Genomic DNA, 25,809 nt, shown 5'->3' with positions numbered 1-25,809 from the left:
TTCTCTTTCCAACAATGAAGATTAATAATATACCGCTCACTGTTTTTCCTTGTTTTTTTCCTTGTTATTTCATGTAACACTTGACTGCTTCGACACAGAAAACATTCACATTTGCATGGACGTGTTTCATGCATTGCAGAGCGTGGGTGAAAAGCAATTTTGTGCGAAAACTTTGCTTCACTTTTTATTTTCTTCTTTATCTTTTTCTTCTTCTTCTTCCCACTGTTGTATTACTGTACAAGACAGTTGCCTGATTCTGTCACGGCGAGATCCATTTTTAGACGCATGAATAAAACATCCGGCCACCTTTCTTAGAGGTTGCCACTTTGCTCTGCAAATGAACATGGGATAAGACAAGGGGGTGTTCCTCGCAGTCTGGGCTGAAGCACCCATTCTGTCAAACACCTCCGTATTTACTGTATGTTTTAGCAGCGGTGCGAGATGATCATTCACTTCAAGCTTTTCTGACCAGGGATGTTTTTACTCGACTGCAGCTCCAACTAAACGGCGCAGTTGGTATTCATCGGGGGGATTTTTGGGGGGATTTGCATCGTCTCCTAAAAATTACCATCCAATCTGTAACCTGTCTGACTACTTCAAAGCGCCACGCTGAGCTGACTGACATGAAGACATTCACACCTCCCAGTGGGAGAATGGGTTGTCTCCTGTCTGGAATCCGGACGAGCCTCGTCCCCTGGCAAGCATTTGTGTCTCACTCATGCACGAAGCTGTCATTTCCCAACAGCATCAGCACCCCCCGCCCCCCAGAAAGGTGTCACTGGGGATTATGGGATACCTCAGGGGGATTAAAATGTTCTTGACAGACTGGCCGCTTCACTTATTTGCAGAAGTCACTCAGTGCTGTCCTTTAGGTGAGAGCATTTGCAAAAAAAAAAAAAAGTACACCGAAGATTTCCAACTGCCAAAGGCCTAAAAAAGAGAAATCCTACATCATGGCACACTTGTTCTTATTTTTGACCGACGCTTTGGCTATTGATGTTTAAACTAAAACAAGACACAAAATAGCAAAAATGAGACATAAACGACACAAAAAATAACAAACTGCAACGGAGACACAAAACTGTAACGAAGACACAGAATAGAAGTAAAAGAAGACACAAAAGGATGCAAAAACCAACTAAACAAGACAAAAACGCCAACAGAGACATAAAATGCTACAAATGACACCAACATGAAAGGAAACAACAAAAACGAGATACAAAATCACAACAGAGACACAAAACTGTCCCAAAACACATGAAATAGCTAAAACAAGACACAAAGTGCCAAAAATCACACTAACACAACAGGAAACAACAAAAATGAGACACAAAACGGTAAAAATAAGACACAAAACAGTCCCAAAGACACATAGAACAACCAAAACAAGACACAAAACAGCAAAAATAAGACATAAAAGGACACAAAAACCAACAAAACAAGATACAAAATGACAACAGAGACATAAAACTCAAACAAAGACACACAGAACAACTTAAACAAGACACAAAACAGCAAAAATAAGACATAAAAGGACACAAAGACCAACAAAACAAGATAAAAAAGGATGCAAAAACCAACCAAACAAGACGTAACACAACAATGGAGAAGACATAAATGCTAAAAGTGACACCAACACGAGAGCAAACAACAAAAACAAGACACAAAACGAAAACAGAGACACAAAACTGACCCAAAGACACATAAAACAACCAAAACTAGACACAAAACAGCAAAAATAAGACATTAAAGGAAACAAAAACCATCAAAACAAGATACAAAACTCCAACAAAGACACAAAATTGTAACAAAGACACATAAAACAACTACAAGAACACAAACATTACCTTATTTTCTTTCTATTTTCCACTTATCGTGGAACGTCTGTTTCAAAGTCCACATTTCTTTGTGATGGAGCAATTATCCACAAAGGAAGCGTTGGCAATTCCCCGCAGCGGAAGTGCTCATTTGCTGCTCGCTAATGTCCAGAGTTTTTTAATCAAGCAAGGGGAGGAAGAAAAAAAACAATACAGCATGCAGTACGTGCCGAGTGCATTAATCCTCCTCCTCCTCCTCCTCTCCTGTCTTCTTCTAATTAAGGGTCATTCTGTCTCATGGCCACATTAGGACACCGCACACCAGTCCCAGCCCACATAATTAAATGTTTTTTTTTGGTGCTTACCATCTGGAGACCTCATCTCTTTAAACATGCATGTCAAATTGATTCCTTAATAATGTTTATGTTTCCTCTCAGTGCTTTATCATCATCCAGGATTAGCTGTTTATGTTTATTTTTTTGCCTTCATCAGCAGCACACACGAGCAAAATCCACACAAGCCTGAAGGTAGCGGCAGCAGCAGACAGTCGTGAACTTCAAAGTAGTGGATGAATTTCATGTGAAAGTAGCCACAATCCTCCCTTCATCGATGCAAGGGATTGTTTTGTTGCCGCTGTGGGATTTTATGCTCCATTGTTGCATCAAACAATATTAGCAAAAACATGTTTCGCCAATAAATAACCTTTCTGTGTCAGTCTCACGGGGACATTTGTGATTAAAAACCCGCCAGGCTGATTCAATAAGCAAACACGTGAGGTGGAAAGTGATATTTGCTGTTGTTTTCATTTCTCCCCGACTCTCTGTCCAAGCATGTCATCCCTCTTCATGTTGCTTTTCTCCCCTCGTCCTTTTTTTTTTTTTTTTCCTTTTTCAAATAGTGGAAATACAGACATATGTGCAGCCACAGAAGCGTTGTGCCTTTCTCATTCTCTTTCTCTCAGAGTGCAGTTGAGGATTAGTCTGTGCCTGAGTGCCTAGAATAATGATCGCTGCAGCGGAGAAACACATTTTCACATTTCAGGAGATAAGGGCAGGCAATCTGCAAGCAGAGGACTTAACCAGCTCCCTGTGGCTTATTGTGGAGCTAAGAGAAAAGTCAGCGCCGGCCGCCGAACACCAGGCTGCACACCAAACCCAGCACAAGCACCAAGGACACCCACCACTATCTGGCTTTACACTGCGAGGGACATCAGTCTCTCTGAAATGACACTGAAATTACACCTATAATTTTTTTAAGGCACCCCGGCTAGCACTGCCCCCATTGTGCTTGTGTCCAATTTCTTACCGTGGTGGTTCATTTCCCACCAAGAGATCAAATCTGGGTTTATTTCCCACAGAGAGAGCCAAATCTAATATTTCAGTTCAAAGATAGCATGATGTGAAGGGCTATTCTCACTTGCAGACTTAATCCACTGAGAGGAAGCAGCAAAAATGAGACGCAAACCGACGACAGAAACACAGAACTGCCCCAAATGCACATAAAATAAGCAAAACAAGACACAAAATTCCAAAACCAGAACCAACACGGCAGGAAACAACAAAAACAGGACCAGAAAACAGCAAAAATAAGACCTAAAAGAACACAAAAACCAACAAAACAGAATACAAAACTACAACAGAGGCACAAAACTGTAACAAAGAGACACAGAACAACTAAAACAAGACACAAAACAACAACAGAAAGACATAAAAAGCTACAAATGACACCAACATGAGAGGAGACAACAAAAACGGGACACAAAACAACAACAGACACAAAACTGTCCCAAAGACATATTAAACAACCAAAACGAGACACAAAACAGCAAAAATAAGATGCAAAAGGACACAAAAACCAACAAAACATGGTACAAAACAACAGAGACACAAAACTGAGAGACATAAAATGTTAAAAATGACACCAGCATGAGAGGAAACAACAAAAATGAGACACAAAACGACAACAGAGACACAAAACTGTCCCAAATACACAAAAAATAAGTAAAACAAGACACAAAATGCCAAAAGTAACACCAACACAACAGGAAACAACAAAAACGAGACACAAAGACACAAAACTGTCCCAAATACACATAAAATAAGCAAAACAAGACACAAAATGACAAAAGCAACACCAACACAACAGGAAACAACAAAAACAAGACACAAAGTGACAGCAGGGACACAAAACTGTCCCAAATACACATAAAATAACCAAACCAAAACACAAAACAGCAAAAATAAGACCTAAAAGAACACAAAAACAACAAAACAAAATACAAAACTACAACAGAGGCACAAAACTGTAACAAAGAGACACAGAACAACTAAAATAACACACAAAACAACAACAGAAAGACATAAAATGCTCCAAATGACACCAACATGAGAGGAGACAACAAAAATGAGACACAAAACGACAACAGGGACACAAAACTGTCCCAATTACACATAAAATAACTAAAACAAGACACAAAATGTCAAAAACAAACACCAACATGACAGGAAACCCCAAAAATGAGACAAAACACCGTGTTTGTGTCCAGTTTCTCACTGTGGTGGTTCATTTCCCACCAAGAGATCAAATCTGGGTCTATTTCCCACAGAGAGAGCCAAATGTAATGTTTCAGTTCAAAGATAACTTGATGTGAAGGGCTATTCTCACTTGCAGACTTAATCCACTCTTGTGTAGCCGGCTTCCCAGAGTGGCAGACATGCTGAGAGGCGCTCCTTAATTACAGGGAATAAAACATTTTTTGGACATTATCATGAGAGGAGCAGTCGGATATCATGAAAAAAAAGCACACCTTCTCAAATGAGACCTGAATTTTCACATTAGAAGATGCAAAAAAAAAAGTCAACGTGGCAATCTACCTCAGTTCTTTTGTAAACCATTTCTCCATAAACAAGAGAGAAAGTGCCAAGTAAGCTGTTGAAAAAGCCTTGGGATCAAAGGAAGTTCAATAAAATATACAATAGAGAAGCCTTACCTTTCCCACATACTGTGCATCTGGTCCCATGTGTTCTTCTAAAACAAAGAATTGGTTCCAGATCCAGCCTCTCTTGGGCCGGTGGTGCACCTCCGTCTCCCCGTTGGCCAGTTTTGTCTGGTTCTTGGAGGGCACTTTGGTGGGGATGTGGTGGCTCGCGCCATAGGACCTCTGGATGAAGCAGAGGCAGACCAGAAAGGGACAAAGACAAGAGGTGGTGGATATCCTCATGGTGGCACGCGCTTTTGTAAAGTTATCCAAGGTGGAAAGGTCCTCCCACCGCCGCCGCCGAGGCCGCCGCCACCAATATCCACCGCTGCAGATCCACACAGTCGATCCCCCTCCAAGAAAAAACAGGAATTCTAGATCCAAATGGTGTAAATAATGGTCCTGGGAGATCCTGTGAGATTCATGGCCCCAAAGGTTTGCCTTGAAATAAGATGCATTTACATTATGGAATTTCCCAGGCTGTGAGAAGCGAAAAACGTGAACTTCAGCGTGGTTCTACCAAGAGCCGAGGTTAATCCCGGAAGCCATTGTGGATTTCCTGCGAGAGTGGGGGGGGGGGGGGGGGGGGAGAAACACAGAGTTAGAGATTAATTTGATGGATATTAGAAGCTAAATGTCCACTAATTCCCTCCAATTAAATTGCAACTCATAAATCCTCACAGACGAGGATGCACGCTTCAAACCGGCTAGACGTACAAAAGAGGCAGAGAGGAAATCCTCCTTCTTGAAATGATACAAACAAGTTTAGACTGGAGGAGTTACGCTGCTATTAAAAGGTTGTCCACACCAAGGTCAGAGCTGCTCGGTGACTGATACCGCCCTGCGAGGTCACGCTCATGTATCACAGCGTTGCGGCGTCGGCAGTCCGTGACTCAAAGCATGACTCGACTTTATTAAAAAGTAACCGAAAAAGCTTTGATTCGGGGCGTTTTAGCACAACCGCGAGCCTTAGAGAGTGCCTCACGCACGGTGAATAATAAGTGTGACAGGCAGAAATACATTCGCTGTGATAAGGACAGACATCAAGCCACTCAGATGTAAGGCAGGGGGTGATTTTCAAAAAGGCAGCGAGACGGAAAAGACAGAAGATGTTTCTTCTAAATCGAAATTACACACAGTATTGAAAAGTAACTGTTAGATTTGTGTGTTAGCGAGTGTGTTACCTTTGAAAAAATGCACATAGCAGGTGAGAGGAGGCATTAGTGAGCGAATTGTCTGGTTTTGGGGTGGATTTTAAAGTTTGATGTGCTATTTAAGTGCAGCCGAAGCATGAAATCAACCCTCAGTGCTGACTTCTTTTTTGTTGCGCGAGAGGAAATTGCATCATTTGACCTTGCTGTTCTGAGATGCCCTTCAGTTTGATGCCACACAGGCGGCTGTACAGCATGATGGGAGGTCTTATTTTCTCAAACTTGCACAGGGAATGCTCAGTTTCCAAACGGAACAAAAGTGCTGCCAGCTCTGAGAGGCTCCGGTGACTATACTTTAACACAACCGTACACCTACTTGACAAAATATTGTCAGCTTGAATCTGCACCTCACCGGCTTTTCCTAGGCTTGTTGACAATGTAGTCAACAGATACACATAATTACTACTGGAGTATTGTACAAAAGAATGAGAACTGTGCATTCAAAACCACCTAAAGAATGTATTTTGAATGTTTAAAATGCCAAGGAGACATCATCTCCTTCACTCTGCTTTCCCAGCCTCCTTTTCCCTCTCCCAATGGGCAGAGAACCAGGAAGAGGAAGTGTAGATAAAGTGGGGGCGTGGCCTGTTAGAGTCTCTCTGGGACCATGCAGCCATCACAGGTAAGCCTGTGGTGTGAGGTGGTGGCTGTGTCTTTGTAGATAGCCTTAGCAATTGGGAGTTAGCAATTGATACTTGCATCTTAGAAGAAGTCTGCTGATGTAGTCTCTGTCTGTGGTGAGCTTGGCTGAAGTAGTGAAGTATTTTAGCCATTGCAGCTTAGTATTAGCATGTAGCACTAGCAAACTTGGCGAGCTGGCTTGTATAGTTTCTTTGTCAGTGGTAAGTTTGCTTTAGACATGGTAGTAGTCTTGAAGCTAGCATTAGCATTTAGAGTTAGCACTAGCAGGTTTGGAGAGTTTATAATTATAGTTTCTTTGTCACTTTTTTAGCAGTTGGCACTCCATATTCAGCATCTTGCACTAGCTAACTGGTAGCATCGGTACTGGTCACTACCTGGAGCATTTCCTAAACAGGCCTGGGTCAGTTGAACGTGGCAGTGCTGTTTGGATTGTGTAGGAGCAGTGTGAACTGGCACCAGAGGGGGTGAATCTGGGATACCAGAGTTCACCACCTAGCCTCCTGGAGGTATTGTGAGACTAAGTAGGTGAAACACTGTTGAAGGGAGGTTTCCAACTGATGACGCCCAGAGATGTGTTAGGAATCATTGCTCACTGGTGTGTATAGTGATGGGTCAGGGGTCCGAGGTCCTTCGTTGAGTGTGCATCCTTCTTTGTTTGGAGCACAAGTGTTTTGTGTTTGCCAACATAACTTATTGCCAGGAACATTCTCTGCTCTTGAAACTCCCATTTTCTCCATATTTTGGTACACTGTGTCAAAACTGAATTCGCTGCAGCGGTAAAACAAAACTTCTAGCCGAGTCTGACTCATATTCTTTGCCCTGGTCACCCACTGATGCTAAACACACGCCACAATACGCCGTGTTTACACAAAGCAGCTCCCACAGCGTACTCAATAAAATGGGTAGGAGAGGGAACACTTTCATGGATAGTTTTTTTTCTGTTGCCTAAATGCAGACTTAAAATTGGGATGACACATCTGACAGATGTTTCAGAAGTCCGCAGGAACACAAGGACAAAAGGGAAGGGAAATGAGATGATGTTTGGGAATGACAACGGGGTAAGAGCTGATGCCAGGAACAACGTCAGTCAATCAGTATGGTGGATTATTTATAGTGCCGGAGTGCAGATGCCTGTTTCAGTGGAGGCCTGATGTGGGAACATTTGGACTCCTGGGATTTCGATTTTTTGAAAAATGTACTTTATAGCCCCAGTTGTCACACCGTTTTATTACAAAAATAGGAAAATGGCACCTGTTTTCAATGAATACCAACTGCCTCCATTAACCATGTGAACCCTAAAATCTGCCAGCGGGTTTCAAAAGCATGTTATCTTTTTTTTTTTTAAATGCCAAAATGACACCATTTGTCAGAGTCAGAAAACAAAGAATGTGATGGTTCTTGAACTACTCATCTGTGACATGCCGGTCCACTGGGGAACCACATCTGAGCCTGAAAGCATGACATTTGATCTTTTTTGTGTGTGTACATTTCTCATGCAAAAATTGTTTTAAAAAAAAGTTTACTCTAACCAGATTCTGTAAAAGCAAAAAAAATTGTCCCTCCTAAGTGCAACCGTGAAGCTTTTAGTGACGTAGCTGCGACAAAGAATCACTTGGCAAAAAATCAGGGACTTTTTTTTTTCGATGAACTCGGTTGAACTGCAGGCTGTGTTTACCAAGAAAAGAGAGGAGACAAGTATGGAAAGAAATTAATAATGTAAGAAGTAAAATATTTATACTATGTACAGTTTTTTCCCCAGTACTGGTAACACTTGTGCTGATTTATTTCATTTTTATTGTAAAATAGTTATCAAAGAAATGCAATTTTTCATTTATTTTTTTTAAAGTTTTGAGACATTAAAATGGTGCAATGCCGCAAATAGGACATTGAGTCCTCAGTACTTCTAGTTTATGGTTGTTTCCACAGACTTTATATTGCAGTAAAAAATGAGCCTACAGTGAACAAAAATGTGATAGTAGTGACCAGAAACTGCAGTTCAGGAGTTTAAAATGAAATTAGAAAATAAATTTGACACATTTTTTTTTTTTAAAAAGTACAAAGAAACTTGCTCAGTCTCCCATAAATAGGATGTATAATAGTGTTAAACATGGAGTTGGAGCAGAGAGTCGGTCTACTGTGCAGGTTCTGCAGCCGAATAGCAGCTTGGTGAGGATTATCGAGGGGACAAATACATGTGTTTGATATATAACAGGATATAGGAGCTGTCAGACTTCAAAGCCTGCTGCTCTCTATCTCCTACAATGTGTGCAACAACATTAGAGAGGAACGCCGAAACGAGACATTAATGCAACTTACGACTGTCATGTTCTTTGTAGGATAATCGCTTTTTTTGAATTTTAAATGAAAGACAAACATTTTTACATGTGTATGGATTAAGATGCTCTTAGAACTCCTTGACTAATCCCCATGTTTCAAATATCTCTACATGCAAATTACACGGCTCAACGGCGGTTTGTTGGTCATGTTGACTAAGTGCAGTGATGTTAAGGGGTAATACCGACCGCCAGCCCAGGCAGCTGAAGTCTGTTTCACATCGACTTGGATTAAAGCAAAGGAGGATAAATACTCAGCTACACTCTGAACCTGTGTAATCTGAGACAGGATTCTCATCTGCATAGGTAAAGCGACGCCCAAATCCTACTTCCCCTGCTCTCTTCCTGGAAATCAGAAAATGATAGCGAGCGCCGCAGAGAATACTGATGGAGTGGCTCTTTTGAATAAGCCGTTTTAGAGAATTTAGGGTTTTTCTTCTTGGCGCTGCTTTCTGATTCAATCACGCCAAAACCCAACGACGGCGTAGATCGTTTTTCCTGCAAAGTCCGAGCATCGAGTGGCGAGACGGTCGTGTCACCTGATTTCGGAATCTTTTTTCCAGCGGTTTCACTTTCCCCTTCTGGAGCTCTCTTCAGTCAGTCTCCTAATTGTCTGATTATCATGCTGATTCTCAGCAAAATACATTTCAGGGAGCCATGAAATCAACAGCATCTGGCTCCGTCAATGGAAATAATTCCTCCTCCCTTCTTTTTATGATGATGATATTGTTTTGAGCAGTGTTCTGCCCACGGCATATTTGTATATGTGCAGCATTTAATAGGATGGGTTATGCACAGCGGCAAATATAAAGATTTTGGCAGTATACACGCAAGAGTGGCTACATTTATATGTGCAGGCAATTCTGTTTTAATATGGGGTTGTTATTATTTCCAAACCTTTATTGTATTATCCTGGTTATGTTCACACGAGAGTGATCAAAAACTTACATGCACCTGAATGTTCTACTCTAGTTTTAAGGGATAAGGCTTGAGATAGTCAATATTTTTTATTTCGCCAATGAACACGGTGGAGTTATGTGATGATCGGCTTACATTTGTCGGTCTGTCTGTCTGTCTGTGCACAACATTACTCAAAAACAGAGTAACGGATTTGAATGACATTTTCAGGGAAGGTCAGAAATGACACAAGGACCAACTGATTAGATTTTGGCAGTGGTGCGGCTTATAGTTTGGATCCACAGATTTGATGAAGATTTCTGTACCATTGTGAGACAGCGGTACGGTGTCACTGTAACTATGACAACAAATGAACACTACATCAGCTACCTGCTGACGATCGCACAATTGCGGTCCTACTACGAGAACTTTTCGGGACTTATCCGTCGGAAATTAAACAAGGAATAATTGATTAAATTGCGGGAGTGTTTCTGAGTCCCATCAATTCCTGCCGCCTGCTACATATTTAGGTCACGCGATTCAGTATCTGTACATAACGTACTGTGCTCCCCGAGTGATTTTCTTGTTTATCTATATGAAAAACAAATCCAATTGAGAGAGAAAGTCATAACTGGTCTTATTCCAAGTTACAGTTCCTCAAATAGTCACTTGGGGCTGAATCCAAAGTGAGTCAATCCCCATAGATCTCAGTGTTAAAATGTACAATTTAACAGCAGAGGTAAACATGTGTACAGCCTTGTAAAAAGATCAGTTTGGTCTCTATGGTTAAATTTCCTATTTATGACTCCTATATGGGTGGTAGATTTTTATTCAACTCACTAATTTAGATCATATTAAGGCTTTAAATCATCCACAATTAACGGTGCGTCTGCTTTCAGTGACAGATGGGTGCCATCATAAGAGAGTTAATGGCCCAGAGAAGTTTGCATTTGCTGGTCAAGCTCCAGCTGTTTGCTCATTTTGGATTAGTTGGTAGTTAGTAAGAGTCAGACACTGCTGAAATAAGCTTTAAAACTGCTCTTTAGTGAACTTGTGGGTGACAAATTGAGGTATTTTCCATCTTTGCGTGCAGTCAATCGATCCAACCGGCACTTTTTTGTTGAGCATACAGTTGACTGTATTTCTGATTCATTTATTGCTATCTTCATTGAAAAAAACTGCTTTTCTTTCAAAAATAAGGACATGCCAACAAAAGTATCCTCTTCTGTTCATGCAAACTCTCAATCTTAATCATAGGGACCCGGCTGGTCATGCAAACAACTTGAATGAACCTCGGCACATAATCATAGCCAATGGTGACACCTCGGGAGAAGTAGAAAGGCAGAGTACGATGACAGACAGCGAGCTAGATACACCTCTGCTCAGTCTAGTATGGAGGGAGAACCAGCTCCTGTCACCTGCCGCTAACAGCTCATGTTTTGGCCTCCCCGACGAGAACTCACCTACTGCATTCGATTTCACAACATCAGCTCTCCGCTGGTGTCAAACGCCAGACAGGGCGGGTCAAAACGCATATCGCTGAACCGCTGTTCCATCCTCAGAACAGAAAAGACCGGCAAGACGCGGCAAAAAGACAAGAGAGAGACCGTCGGCTTTTCACCTCACCCAAAAGAAACAAATACAAACATTTTCCACTCATTACTGTTTGTTGACTGCAGTCTCTTGCGATGTTAGGCTGAGCCGGAGCGAGTAAGAGGAGGGTTGAAGTATGTACGGGGAAACACAAACAGCGGGGAGGAGAGGAAAAATGGCGACGCAGCAATATGTGTTTATGTGAAATTAGACTGAGACGCTGCTGTGAAATGTTCCCGAGGCCTGAACATGAATTTATTTTATGTTTTTGTTGTTTCTGCTGAATCAGAGGGAGTTTTCTATGAACTTGTTGAAACGGGAGGCAAGTTTAAAGACACATTCTGCGCTAACAGCCGAAGCAAAGGGTCCTTTTAGGCATCTAGAACCGTTATATTTAAGTATAAACGGTTTGACAACATGAATTGGTCTAGAATTCCACCATTCTGTGTCTGCTGTGCTGGTATCTCTGCGTCTGTTCAGTCATTCTGGGCAACGTTGCAAATCAGTGAGAAGGATTTGCTAAAATTAGACTTTTCTGCATTGATGTGATTAATTACTCTTGCTTTGTCAGTCTACCCAATCTTTATCAAAAAACACTTTGAGTTGAATTTCCAGATCAGAATGTTGAACTGGATGTACTTAAAGAAGGTTTTTCATCCACATAACTCGCTCCCATGAGGCATTTCTTTGGGTTTAAACTTACATCAGCTTCTCTGCTCAATGTGAAATATAAATATCAGCTTATTTTTTAGGTCACAACAAAGTCAAGGAAGCTGAATTACATTATTTGTCCTACATTTGTGCACCTCAGTAACTTTTAGTACAAATGTACTGGCTGGTACAATGTTTTTTCTTCTATTGTTGTGTTCCTGTGTCAACTTTGTTTTGCACTGACCTAAAAAAACGACTGGATTTGATAAATGCATTTTGCTGCTCTGTAACCAGAGAGAATCTGCTCACTATATTATTACACAACACAGATTTGTAGGTGTTGAGTTCTGTTTAACATTTCACATCTTGTTTTTTTGGTAACAAAACAATATGCGGAAAGCACAGCTGTTTGCAATTTAGTCAGCTAATGGCATGCATCTAAGCCAGGGGTGTCAAACATGCGGCCCATGGGCCAAAACCGGCCCACCAGAGGGTCTAATCCGGCCCGCTGGATGACTTTGTAAAGTGTAAAAATTACAGACATTACAAGACATTAACTGCAAATTGTATATTAGTAAAACTATAAATTTCAAATAATTTCTAGACGATGACAAGTTGTTTTGATCATAAAGTAAAATACTAGATTGTTCTTTTGTCATTTTGTGTCTCACTTTTGCAATATTTTGTGTTGTTTTTTGTTTGACTTTTGTGGCTTGTCTCATGCTTTTGTCATTTTGTTTCCTTTTTTGTCCCATTTGTCTTTTTTGTCATATTTTTTGTTCATTTTGTGTTTCACTTTATTTATTGCTCTAAACTTTGTTTATGTCATTTTGTGGGGTTTTTTTGTCTTGCTTGTGTTCATTGTCTATTTTTTTGTTTCTCGCGTTTGTCATTTTTTTGTCTCATTTAAAGAACTTATGCAATGTTTTTGTCCTTTGTACTTTTATTGTAATTCTTTTTGTTTTTTGGTTTGTCATTTGACTCATTTTTTTATCATTTTGTGTCTCATTTTTGTAATATCTTGTCTTTTTTGCCCGTTTTTGTCAAACATTGACCATTTGTCTCATTTTTTTTCTTTTTTGTCTCGCTTGTGTTTTTTGTCTTTTGTCATTTATCCATTTTTTGTCACTTTGTAACTTTTCGGTAAAAAATTTTTTGCCAATTTTTTATTTTTTTTTGCTTAGTTTTGTGTCATTTGCCTCATTTTGTTTGTCATTTTGTGTCTCGCTTTTGTCATTTTGTGTCACATTTTTGTACTACTTCGTCTTGTTTTTGTTTTTTGTCTTTTTGTGTCCAACTTTTGTCATTTTGATCATGAAGTAAAATACTATATCATTCAGTTCCAAATATCTGTGACTAAATGCCTTGTGCCTTTGTAGACACACTGTAAATTGTAATTTGTAAATGATAAACTGAGGCATAATATTGTTGAAATTGAATTTATTCTCAAGAAATTTTAGGTCCTTCATAATGTTTTGTAAAAAGATAATTCCTTAAATATGAACATTTTCCCATGAAACAAAGTCAAAAATTTGGAGTTGTCGTTTTTTATAGATTATTATGCTGTGATTTCACTGGTACAGCTCACTTGAGACCAACTTGGGCTGAATGTGGCTCCTGAACTGAAATGAATCTGACATCCCTGATCGTAGCCATCATTATCACACCTCGTGATAAATCTCACTTTCATCAGAAATGAAAGACCACATTTGATTGACGTGCACCTGCTCTAAAAATAGCATTTCCTTTTGCCCGGAGTCTGTCGGGTGATTTGACCCAGCTCATTGTTGGTGAAAGAAAGCAGCTTAGTCTGATCAGCTTCACAAGCGGGGCAATCCTCTGAATGTGTGGCACACCCTGGAGGTTCCACGAAATTGGAGGAGACAAATAGGTTGGAGAGAGATGCCAGTAATTCGGAGGTTTAGCCAAGCAGACTGTAGTATTTCCACAATGCCATCTTCCTAGAAAACACGGGGAATCATGGCTGAATGAACTGTTTTAGTGGCTGCTTTTTCTACACACACTGTCAGAGCGTGAGATTTCTCCCCCCTCTGGTCCAGCTTAAAATGTGTCAGATTCATAGTCCGATTTTGGCAGCGTTCTTTTTGGAAAATCAGCATTTAATGTGATGTAGGTCCTGTCCACACAGCTGCACAAAATGAGAAATATTGGAGTTTCTCTCTTAGTCCAACCACCGTCCTGCTCAAAAGTACACTGAGAGCAGTTCTTAAGCCTGAAATATGTCCTAAGATTCTAACCAACAACTTGACATGTCTTTACTCTTCAGACTTCCCAGTCCCAAAACTGGATGAAGCACATCCAAGACTGAAAACACAAAAATGCTCCAAATCCAGAAATGCAACAAAAGGTAAAACACATGCAAAACTAAAAATGCCACCAGATGTTATGTAATTGCTTTTATTAATAGACAATCTCAAACACTCTACATGTGCTTTTACAGAAATTAACAGTTGATATTTTATTCTCCACGTTAACAAACTGAACATTTCTCACCTCACAGTTCTATTCTGAAGCTTAATGATTAACATGAAACATCTTTTCTTGAGCCATTGTTTGGATTGCAACACAACAAAGTCCATCAAAGATGACCTGCTCCCTCTGTGGACCTAAGGGACTCCTTGTAGGATAGCAAGAATCCAATGATTTGAATTTTCCGATGATTATGAGTCATGATACATCAGTGCACATGTCCAAAGCTTAACTTACGGGACCAGTATGCAGGATTTAATGGCGTCTAGCAATGAGTGAAGTTGCATTGCAAACAACTGAATACCCCGCAGAACCTATGGTGGCCACTAAAAACACAAAAAAAACTACATGAAAAATGTTCTCTGGAGCCATGGCAACATGACAAAGTCCATAGAAGAGGACCTGCTCCCTCTGTAGATGTAAAGGGCTCAGTCTAAGATAAGAAAAATCCAATAATTCTTGTTTTTACATGATTATACATTGATGAAACCTCAGTTCTAAATATTAGATTTCATTTTTGCCAGTAGATCCCCATTAAATCCCACACACTGGACCTTTGAGCACATATTCCATCACCTGCAAGCAAGCGACTTTGATCACAATACGTAACCCGAGGACGGTCGGCAGAAACAACCTCTACATCATCTAATAATCATGAGTTGGCTCCATAGATAACACTTCCCTCAACTCGTCTTCATGTCAAATCGAGATCTGAAGACCTGCGAATCAACTCTCTCTTTCTCCTTGGCCCAAAATGATGAGCGCGGGAGTGATTTAACTTTCAAGCTACAGACAGTACAACTGCCTGAGTAACATTCTAAATGAAGGTCTAATGTGGAGAGGAGAAGAAGAAAGAAAATACTTGGCTGTCAAAGACGTTCGTGCCGAGGATCGTTCAAGCCCTCGGTGTAAACAGTCCAGGAAAGACAGAAGTACAGCGGAGCTATGAGCGTGCATGCAAAGCATGAACATTTGGCATATTGCAACCGCTCCTGCATCTATTTTTCGCTCGTGCAGATGCAGGAAAGCGGCAGATGAATGTTTCAACCTTGCATTTCAATCTCAGCTGGTTTTTAAACACAGATTAGGCCTGAAGGTAATTAGGCCTGTTGCAGTAATGACTCCCACTGAGTCATGTTGGGAAGGATGGTGTGTCAGTCACCCCCTCCCACCATTCCTCCCAAAGTCAACAGCAACTTGTCCTTCCAGTACACTACCCTCCAAACACCATCTGTCCTAACCCTCAGCTTTGATTACCTCAAACCCAAAACACTCCTCGCGTCGCTCCGCGAGGCAAAAGGTTGGCAAAATGAGAGTGGGAAGCGTCTGATGGGTCTCATGTTCACGGGCCAAGTTAAACAACCTCGATTATAATTATTTATTTTATTTCTTTTCCCCGTCTCTTCTTGGTGTCAGATTAGAGAAACATGCCTGCACTCGTCAACTCCACTATATGTTGTTTGGCTGCTTAATGAGAGCTGGGTGGAAGATGGAAAATGTCCCATCTGTTGTGTGTTTAATGGCTGGATTCTTGATCATACAGCGGGAGTGCCAGGATGGAGCAGACAGCACCCATCTGCTGGCCACTGCAGGGAAAAAAACACAGTTTTTCAACTCACATCATCATCTCTTTTCACTCTGAGTGCAGCGCTGCCGAACAGCATCGAGACAAGGGTCCATCCAAATTATGCACATACGATAGAGGAAGCCTGGCGAGCGCCTGGACGCATGGCGCTGCAGCTCAACTGGTAATTTTCTGTTGATGATCTACTGAATTCATCTGTACGTTTTCAGAAAATAAAACTTAAAATGCACATCATGATTCCTTACAAACCAAAGCAATATCTTCAAAGCGCTTGTCTAACTAATAGTCGGAGCGAAGATATCGAATTTATGCTCATACAAAATCGTAAGATGCAACAAATCTTCCCATCTGAGTAGGCGGAACCAAAAATGTTTGGCATTTAAGCTCAATGAATAGATTCAACAATAAAACAGCCTTTTTCTCTCTAATGAATGATCAGTTTAATGTTTCAGCACAGAAGATGTTAAAGACGCTTTTTATAGTTTCTGTAATTAATTCTACAACTGATTGTTTTCATCGGTGCATGAAAATAGAGAAAGAAAATGACACAATTTCTCTTTGGATTATGTCTGGGCAAAAAGGCTTAATGATGTTAATAAAGATATTTTCTGTCATCAGTTAAGGTTATGCAGTGGCATGCATGACAGACTGATGAGTGGTGCGGGAGGCCAGATGCTTCATCGGTGTAAAAAAATGTAATAAGTTTAGCTCAAATCATTAATATGGTCAGGGGAAACTGTCAGCACAATGACATGACTGTTACTTTGCTGCTGAAAGTCAACAAACCATCCCATTTGACTATTTTCAGGATGCATCTTTAGCAAACATTTAAGCTAGTAGGGGCCTAGTAACCTAGTTGTAGGTTAAAGACGGTATTATCAGACTTTTACTTTGGTGAGCTAATGGTGGTGGAGCCAAGGTAACTTACATAAGGAAAGATACAAAGAATTAGGGATAGTCTCATCATCAGCCTGGCTTTGCTTTGGCATTTTTATTGACCGATTATTGCTAAATGAAATGTGCTATTTCAGGTCTGATGCAGCCTCCACTCTATGTCTGTATTCTCTCTGTGGTCTCAGAAACGTTTCTCTAACAGTAATAATTGAGCAGGAAAAACAAAATGTGGCCACAAACCAAGAAATTAGCTGCAGTGGTGGTGGTGGCTAATAGCTATGCTAGCTATTAGCGGCTAAGTTAGAAAGTACAGTCTGGAAAATAATAATGAGTAATGCCTTAAGATCTGGACCTTAGTGGACAATAAAAGTGATAGAACAGTGAAATATTAACAAAATAGAGAAGAACAGCAGACATAAATGCAGAAGACAAACTGATAAATAATCCAGGAAATTAGCTTCTCTCACAGTGGCTAAGGCTACGCTAACGGCTAGTGGCTGAGATAGAAGGCAGCCCCAGATGAACCTGAAACAGAGTCTGGAAGACAGTCAGAGATAGATGCACTATTGGCCTGGTAGATTATAGTAGTCGATGTTTTATATTTTTTACAATTAGTGATATTGACCGATTATTGATCAATTAAATGCCTGATACAGCTTCCTCTTACTGTAGCTAGTCTATGGTCTCAAATGTCTCTAAGCACCACAAACCAGGAAACTAGCTCACAGTTGCTAAGGCTACGCTAACTATCAGCGGCTACAAATTACCCTGAAACAGCGTATGCAAAACAATAATTAACAATGCTTTAAAATTCGGACCTTAATGGGCAATAAAAGTGATAGAACAGTAAAAGATTAAGAAAATAGAGAAGAACAGCAGACATAACTGTAAGAGACAAACTGATAAACAAACCAGGAAATTAGCTTCTCTCACAATGGCTAAGTCTATGCTAACGGAGGAGCATATCCTAATGTAATCACTCCTATCATAGCCACCCTTGTTAACGAAGAAGCCTAGTTATGAATGACCGGTTCTCTGCTATCACATGCTGTTCAAACTTTAATGTATATGAGTTCCAAATATCATTTTTTGGTCCTTTTTGATGACCAGTAAATGGTATAAGCCCTGAAAATCCCATATCAGTTGATCCCTACAAAGCAAATGTGACTTGTTTTTCCTGCATGTGTAAAAGAAGCAAAGGAAGTTATTTATATGAAGTAGGAAATGGTAGATAGTTGCTTGTTAACCTTCATTTCTTTGAAGAATTGCTAAGCTCCACTTACAATGACAGTCCATTATATACAAGTTTCAACCTGTATATAATGACTCCTTATAATAATTTCTTGTTATTCTACTGCAGAGCACTTGGCAGGTAAAGTACAGCAGCACTATGCCAACAAAGGCAAGAAAAAAAGAGAACCGCTACCAAGCAAACATGGATGTAAACAAAGTAGGTCAACAGAAGTCAATTCTGCAAATGTTTTCTCAGGAAGGAAATCTATTCAACACGAAGATGCAAAACAAGAGGTTTTGGTGAGAAATATTCAGCGTTAAAAAGCCTCTGGTTCATGTTTTGCAGCAAAAAATAAAACAGCAAAAGCAATAAATCATCACATTTTAGTAGGACGAGAAAATAAGTGACAAATAGCTGATTGATCAGCTCCTATAAAACTCGCATCAATCGACTATTCGAGGACCTGACTCGTCTTTTCAACTTGAATGAATTCAATCCTCTGCCAAACAGAAGGAAGAGAGAAAAACAACACAGGACAGACTCCGAATGGAAATGTATCATATCACCTACAGCACTCGTTTCTCTTCATGTCTGCGAAAGTCTAAATTCAGGTTGAGGTTACTGGAGTTTGGCAGGCTTCGCCGTTCCACACATGCTAAAACACACAGAGCAGGTGGGTTTTACAACAAGGAGAGGGCCTCTGCGCTCTCATCCACAAAGTAGGGCCGGGGCTATTCACATTAGCATTTCATACACAGATAAGCTTGCTTTCTCGCTGCCAGGTAGATTCCCTCATGAGAGGATGAAGTGCGAGAGATTTGGGGGGGTTTTCGCAGATGCTCACCGCACTGCTTTTCAAGTGCCCACAGAGACTCGTGGCGGGTGTAGGGGGGGAGGTGTTAGGAGCGGCAACAGACAAATATGCCACCTCATCATCCAAATGAAGAAAAAAAAAAAGCTGGCGATGCAAACGGCAGAGACAGAGGGAGGAAAAGAATGGCGGCGGCGGAGTGTAAGGAGGGAGTACAATAGGTTGTGTGGGCTGCAGGGGACCGAAGTGGTTTCACGTTTTTTTTATTTTTTTGCATAATTTTCAGTGCTGCTAAAAGCTCAGTCTACTGCAGCAGCATGAAAAGCAAAGAAGCTCTTCTAATAATGAGAATAACTGAGCGCCAAGGTTATGATTCTCTCACATTTCTGTCAGTGTCATCAATTAGTCAACACATTGATTAAGCAAGTCAGTGAAATATCTTGGTTGAGTTCACTCCAGTCTGTGCACTGGTGGAACATGGAAGTGTGCAGAAATCAGTGCAACATCCATCAATCCATCCATACACTGCTTAATTCTCATTAGGGTCATGGGGGGCTGGAGTCTATCCCAGCTGACTTAGGGCAAAGGTAGGGGACACCCTGGACAGGTCACCAGTCTGTCGCAGGGCTACATATACAGACCACACTCTCATTCACACCTACGGACAATTAAGAGTTACCAATTAACATGGGCATCAACATTATTAGTTTTAGGGTTAGGAATAGGGCTAATAACCACGATCATTGATTTTCGGATCACCTATTTTGAACTAACTTCTTTTGTGAACACAGTCGAAGCATGAATCCTGGACCTACCCCCTCATTTGTCCACATGGCCTTTCCAATGAGCCCACCCACTAATCTGTATGACAACAGGAAGTGGGTGCTACCTTGAATTTTTTTTCTCTATCTTGGAAATGGAAAGATCTTAGAGGCATGGAACCAAGGCGACTTGGGACTGACGTCTTCAGTGTGGCCAAATTATGTCTGACGGATCACACTTCCAAATGTCTACGACATTCGGTTCATGAAAATGTTAGCCCATTCACGAGCATGTTTTTGGACTGTGGAAGGAGGCCAGAGAACCCGGATAAAACCCATCCATGGACAAGGAGAACATGCAAACTTCATGCAGGAAGATCCTAGGAAGGTCGAGATGTGAACCGGAGATCTTCTAGCCACACGGTGACAGTGCTAACCGCCATCCACTGTGCAGTCCTACAATGCAGCATAAACTCCAGTATAAATGTCATGTAAATGTGCATCTAAACTAATAAACTGCACGTCAAGCTTTAATTGGGCTCTTGGACAAGGGTTCTTTTACTTATTTAAGCACACTCAGATCCGTTTTGATACATGAAGAGTTACTTGACACTTTGGCATGTGATCTGACAGTTTGGCAACAGTGCAGCAGCTAACAGTCCTTGGGGTGAGGAAGTGGGCAGATGCTGCAACAAAGTGAATGGTTCAATCATGATTATGGGGGCTGTTCCAAGACGATCCAGCTGCACAAAACGCAACTTAGCAGGAGGACGAGCAGCAATGGTGAAGACTGTATCAGTGGGAAAGAAGCAACAGCATCTCAAATAAGTGCATTTATAAGCAAATTCTGATTGACCATGTTTGATTTGCCATAAAGTATGGATAATACCAAAAGTATTTGTGATTTTTTTTTTTTAGCTTAATATATCAAATATTTTCCAGTGTTTTTATTTTAAATTAAATTGCCCCTCAACCCGCTTTCAGCACCTTTTTTTGCACAATGTTGGACAAATAGGTCAAAACTTCGATTAGATGTGTGCTCGAAAATGGGACTTTGGGAATTTCTCCATCATATTTCAGCTTGTCCATAATCACACGCTGTTTGATCATATTGAACTTTATTAGAGATGCTGAATCAATGTCAAAAATGAGAAACAGGCTTTTATCTTAAGTACTTCCAGAGATATTGTCAGTCATGCATAGCTTTGAATGCAAAAAGTGCATCAAATGGTTGTTTTTCTTTTTTAATGAATGATCTCTGATAGTGTTTCTTAAATCATTTTAAATAAAACACATACAATTTAGGATGATTTTATGTTTTTACGATGTCTTTGTGGTGTGTGTTTATGTTTTGTTGCTGTACTGTCCATAGTTGCACTTCTAATTTCATTGTATGCTTTTGCGTACAATGATCTATCTACCTATCCATCCATCCATCCATCCATCCATCCATCCATCCGAGAAAGCTGAGCAGAAGGTCCTTGATGATTTGAGATGGAATGACCCAATATTTTCTTTTGAAATTTCAAAATATCAAATCATGAAGTCATACAAATGCAGGTTCACGCCACTCCTACATGTCAGATTCACATCTAATCTACCTATAAACCCTTGAGACGTTGCAAAAGAATTTCAATTGCACACATTATTTAGGTCAACTATTGCTTGTTTATCGAACTCGCTACGAATCGGACCTTTTGCAGGAATACTCCCGTGGTATTAAAAATTCCATTTGTCGCCTTAACTCAAGCGGACAGTCCCCCACGGCTTGCCTCTCATCCACCTCAGATCCGTGAATCAGTATGGATGCCTTGTCCATCTCCTCCCCGCCTCTCTCACTCTCATGAAGCACTGGCATGGTCCAATTAACATCTCTCCCACATCCCCGCCATGCACGTGAAGGGTGAGCAGGTCTGACAGGCGAAGAGCACACTAATGTTTTATCAGCGCCGCACATCAGGGTTTCTCTTTGCGCCGTGACACCGACAACCAACTGACGTGACTCGCCTTTCCACTCTGTCAGGAGACTACACGGCTTTGGAGTTAGTCCGCTGAAAGTAATATGTTTTTTTGAGGGCTGGAGACGCAGCGCCTCTCGACTTGCACAGTGTAATATATAGCTCTCTTGAAAGATACACGGAGTCTTTGGGTGTTTTTTATTCAGAAAAATGCTGTTGAGGTTAAGCAGTTTGTTTGAGGCTCCTGTTATCAAACACACTGTGGTTTCCAGATTTCTTGTATATTCTAGCAAAACTTGCTACATAAGCCGCTATAAGGTTAATCCTAATATTGACTACCAACCTGCCTATACACTGCTGAACTCTCCCTGAGCACAAAGCGGAGCGTGTCCCGCTTTATTCTTTGTAAATTGCTCGGCACAAAAGTGTAAGTGAAACGCCAAAAGCTTCGAATGTAAATCCAGAGTGGGATAAGTGTGACAAAGGATGTGGCCCAGGTGAATAAAGCAAGGAAATGTACCGAATGTGACCAAAAGGCATCCCCGCCAACCCGGTGCTTTAAGCGAGAACAAAATAAAATACTCGGAGGCAGCCCGCAGGATCCCAGGCAGGAAAAACGCACAGCGATTACATAATGACAGTTTATCCTTAAGAGCTATTTAAAAAGGGAAAGTCTCTGAGCAAACACTCACAAATGGCGAGATGGAAACCCAGCCCCTCTAATAGTGCATTAAGTATTCATGCGGCATATTGGCAATCAAATGGCTCTGTTTTCACGGTTTGCAAAGTCATTCTTCCAATAATACACAGGACAGAATATTCTCACATGCATCCCACTGCGGTGCTGTTTTCTCCTCCTATATATCACACTACATATTCATTTATTTGTTTTTCACATCACACTTCTGTGTCTTTTTATTGTCTGCCTTTAAATAAAGCTGATTCTAGGTGTTAACTCCTTGCTTTGCATGTTATAGAGCACTTTGCTGCATGAAGATTCAACACAAAGCCTCTTTGCATGCAATGTTTCAATTAAATCCTTAAATTCTGCCAAAACTATTGTTTTTTCAGCAGTTACAGCTGCAGCTGCATTTGCTGGAAGTTTAAAGGAGCAAAAAAGAAAGTATTTTTTGGACATCTTTTGGATATTTTGGCTTTGATTTGAGCCAAGTGGATGATATTTTCTTCACCTAGACATCAAGCTGTTTTTTGATTGATGTCACATTTCCAAGCCTTTCTGTGTCTTTTTATCATCTGCATTTAAATAAAGCTGATTCCAGGTGTTAATTTCCTGCATTGCCTGTTTATGTAACTCTCATTTACAGCACTTTGCTAAACAAAGATTCAACACAAAGCATTTTTTCATGCAATGTTTTGATTAAATCCTCAAATTCTGCCAAAAATATTGTGTTTTTGCAGCAGACACAGCTGCAGCTGCCATCTGCTGGAAGTTAAGAGAAGCAAAAAATATATTTCACTTTGATTTGGGCAACACATATTTTGAGAAATCAATCCACAAGTTTAAGACAAAAGTGGAAATCAATGTCCTCTCATAACAATCCCCCAAACAGTACGCTTGTCTACTCAAAACTGCTCATTAATAAGCAGTCTGTGCATCCTGCTAATTGATTCTAGCCAATTAGGGATAAGTAAATTTTAATTGAGTCTTCCTGGGGTGAAATCACAATGCCACAACGAAGATATCTTCCCCCATGATAAAACTTCCATTTATAGTGCCGTGAGTGCTCTTTAAAGAAATTCTTTCTGCCCATTCGTCACTGACAGTGCGAGTAGGAGATGAATCATTCTAATGTTGCCTCTAACCCGCACTGAAGAAACCCATAGTGCAATAATGTCTGCAGACTGCTCTGTGTTCCACTGTAAGCAATGAAACTCTAAATCTAACAAAGGAATGGCAAAAGGCCAGGAATGGTGAGTTTAAACTATCGGGCCTGAGACTTTCTCTTTCCTCGTGGCAACTGGTTCGTGTGCTGTCGTTTGGCTGATTGACTTTTTTGTGCTCCTCGATGCCAGAGAAGCCAGATTCCTCCAGGTGTGACCATTTTCTGATCATTAGAGTGTAGATCCGTCGACCGAACCGAGCCAGCTGACGGGTCATGAGAAACACCTTGGATCTGTTACCAGCTGTCTCCTGATTGTCTGACAGCCCATTTAGGTCCACACAGTCGGTGAGTGGTGCTGATGATCACAGCTTCTGCGTTAATTTCTGTCCTTTTGGGGGTCAGAATGTTTGGCTTTTATTTATATAATGGGACTAAATGGGTGACAATGGACAGAAACATACTGAGGCAAAGAAAAATGCTGAGTATATGGATGAAATTCAACCTATAAAGGGGATGTTACTTGTGGTCACAAGAATATGTCATTTTATTCTGGAATTAACACAGCAAAGACCCCACTTTATTGATAACAGATGATCAGTGCAGGCTCAAACCAATAATACCATTAAAACAATCCAGGAATCTATATAACTGGGCATGAAGTCATGCGCAACATACGCTACTGATCAAAGGTTTGGCGTCACCCAGACAATTTCATGTTTTCCATGAAAACTCACACCTTAGTTTATATGCAAATATAATTGCACAAGGGTTTTCTACTCATCAATGAGCCTTTCAACACCATTAGCTAACACAATGTAGCATTAGAACACAGGAGTGATGGTTGATGGAAATGTTCCTCTGTAGTCAAAAGCAGAAAATACCATTTTCCAGCTTAGACACTATCAAACTTCATGTGGCTAATTGCTATGCTAAGCTATATTATAATATAGAGAAATGACTCCAGAATAATGTGATATCTAGCTGTCTTGTTAGCATAAACATGTTGATCCTGATATCGACAAGCTGCTAGAATTCTGCAAAAAATGTTAGACATTGACTTGGTTTTGACGAATATTAGAGCTAGAAAGCAGTATTGTATTCATGTATCTACACTACTGTTCAAAAAGTTTGGGGTCACCCAGACCATTCCATGTTTTCCTGAAACTCAACCTTTTATTCATGTGCTAACATAAACTGCACAAGGGTTTTCTAACCATCAATGAGCCTTTTCAACACCATTAGTTAACACAAAGTAGCATTAAGAACACAGGAGTGATGGTTGCTGGAATGTTCCTCTGTACCCCTATGGAGATATTCCACTAGAAATTTCCAGCTGGAATAATCATTTATCGCATTAACAACTCACAGACTGTAGTTCTGATTAATTTAATGCTATCTTCATGGAAAAAAACTGCTTTTCTTTTAAAAATACAGACATTTCTAAGTGACCATAACCTTTGAACAGTAGTGTATAAAACACACACAGAGGAGCAAATCATTGCAGAAAACTAAATTTGAATGCCAATGCCATTGAATCCTGAAATCAATAATTGCAATGCACTGCATGTGCTTTATACATTTCTCTCTCAATGTGACAGAAATGCTGCCTTTTTCCAGAATGCAAATGGCGAATGAAGTCTAATTCTGAGTCGCGCCCGGCAACTGTTATGTGTTGATGAAGCTGCTTCAGTGCAGAAAAGTAGCAACAGGGGTGTATAAAAGTCGTACTCTGCAAGATTCCTGTGCAATCTTTTCGGCTCTGCGACAGAGCAATCGCTTCTCAGTGTTGAAAGTGTAAGAAAGTTCATTGGATTCTCCTGTTAATAACTTTCATTAGCTGCTGCTTCTCCTCTGTCAGCTGGGCTCATGCTAGCTATCGGTTTCCTCTTCTAACTCCAACCGCTGCTCCTGCCAGCGATTTTAAAAAACGACGTATAGTGCTTGTTTGTTTAATGCACAATGTGAGACTCATTTTCCGTTTGGAGTGCGTTGCATACATTCCCATCAGCAGTATCATGTCGAAGAAATTTAATGACAAAAATTCCATGCATCATTTATCTTCCGTAAGCCTCACAGCAGCGTCGCCCGGCCGCATCAGGAGCAGGGGATTA

At 40.6% G+C, this 25,809-nt stretch overlaps 1 protein-coding gene across 3 annotated transcripts in view; it reads right to left on the bottom strand.

Moving 5' to 3' along the window:
* The window catches only part of LOC110965201 (cadherin-18), a 209,661-nt gene that overhangs the window by 86,406 nt on the left and 97,446 nt on the right, over positions 1-25,809 (bottom strand). For all 3 annotated transcript variants that reach the window (XM_051940503.1, XM_051940501.1, XM_051940500.1), the window contains exon 2: positions 4,807-5,353. In XM_051940503.1, coding sequence (XP_051796463.1) covers positions 4,807-5,037 — 231 coding nt within the window. In that variant the 5' untranslated portion in view covers positions 5,038-5,353. The remainder of the gene's footprint in view (positions 1-4,806; positions 5,354-25,809) is intronic.

The sequence above is a fragment of the Acanthochromis polyacanthus genome, chromosome 20 (genome assembly GCF_021347895.1).
Source record: "Acanthochromis polyacanthus isolate Apoly-LR-REF ecotype Palm Island chromosome 20, KAUST_Apoly_ChrSc, whole genome shotgun sequence".
Taxonomy (NCBI): Eukaryota; Metazoa; Chordata; class Actinopteri; family Pomacentridae; genus Acanthochromis; species Acanthochromis polyacanthus.
The sequence above is the reverse complement of the archived record's forward strand: the minus strand, read 5'-3'. Positions and strand labels throughout refer to the sequence as shown.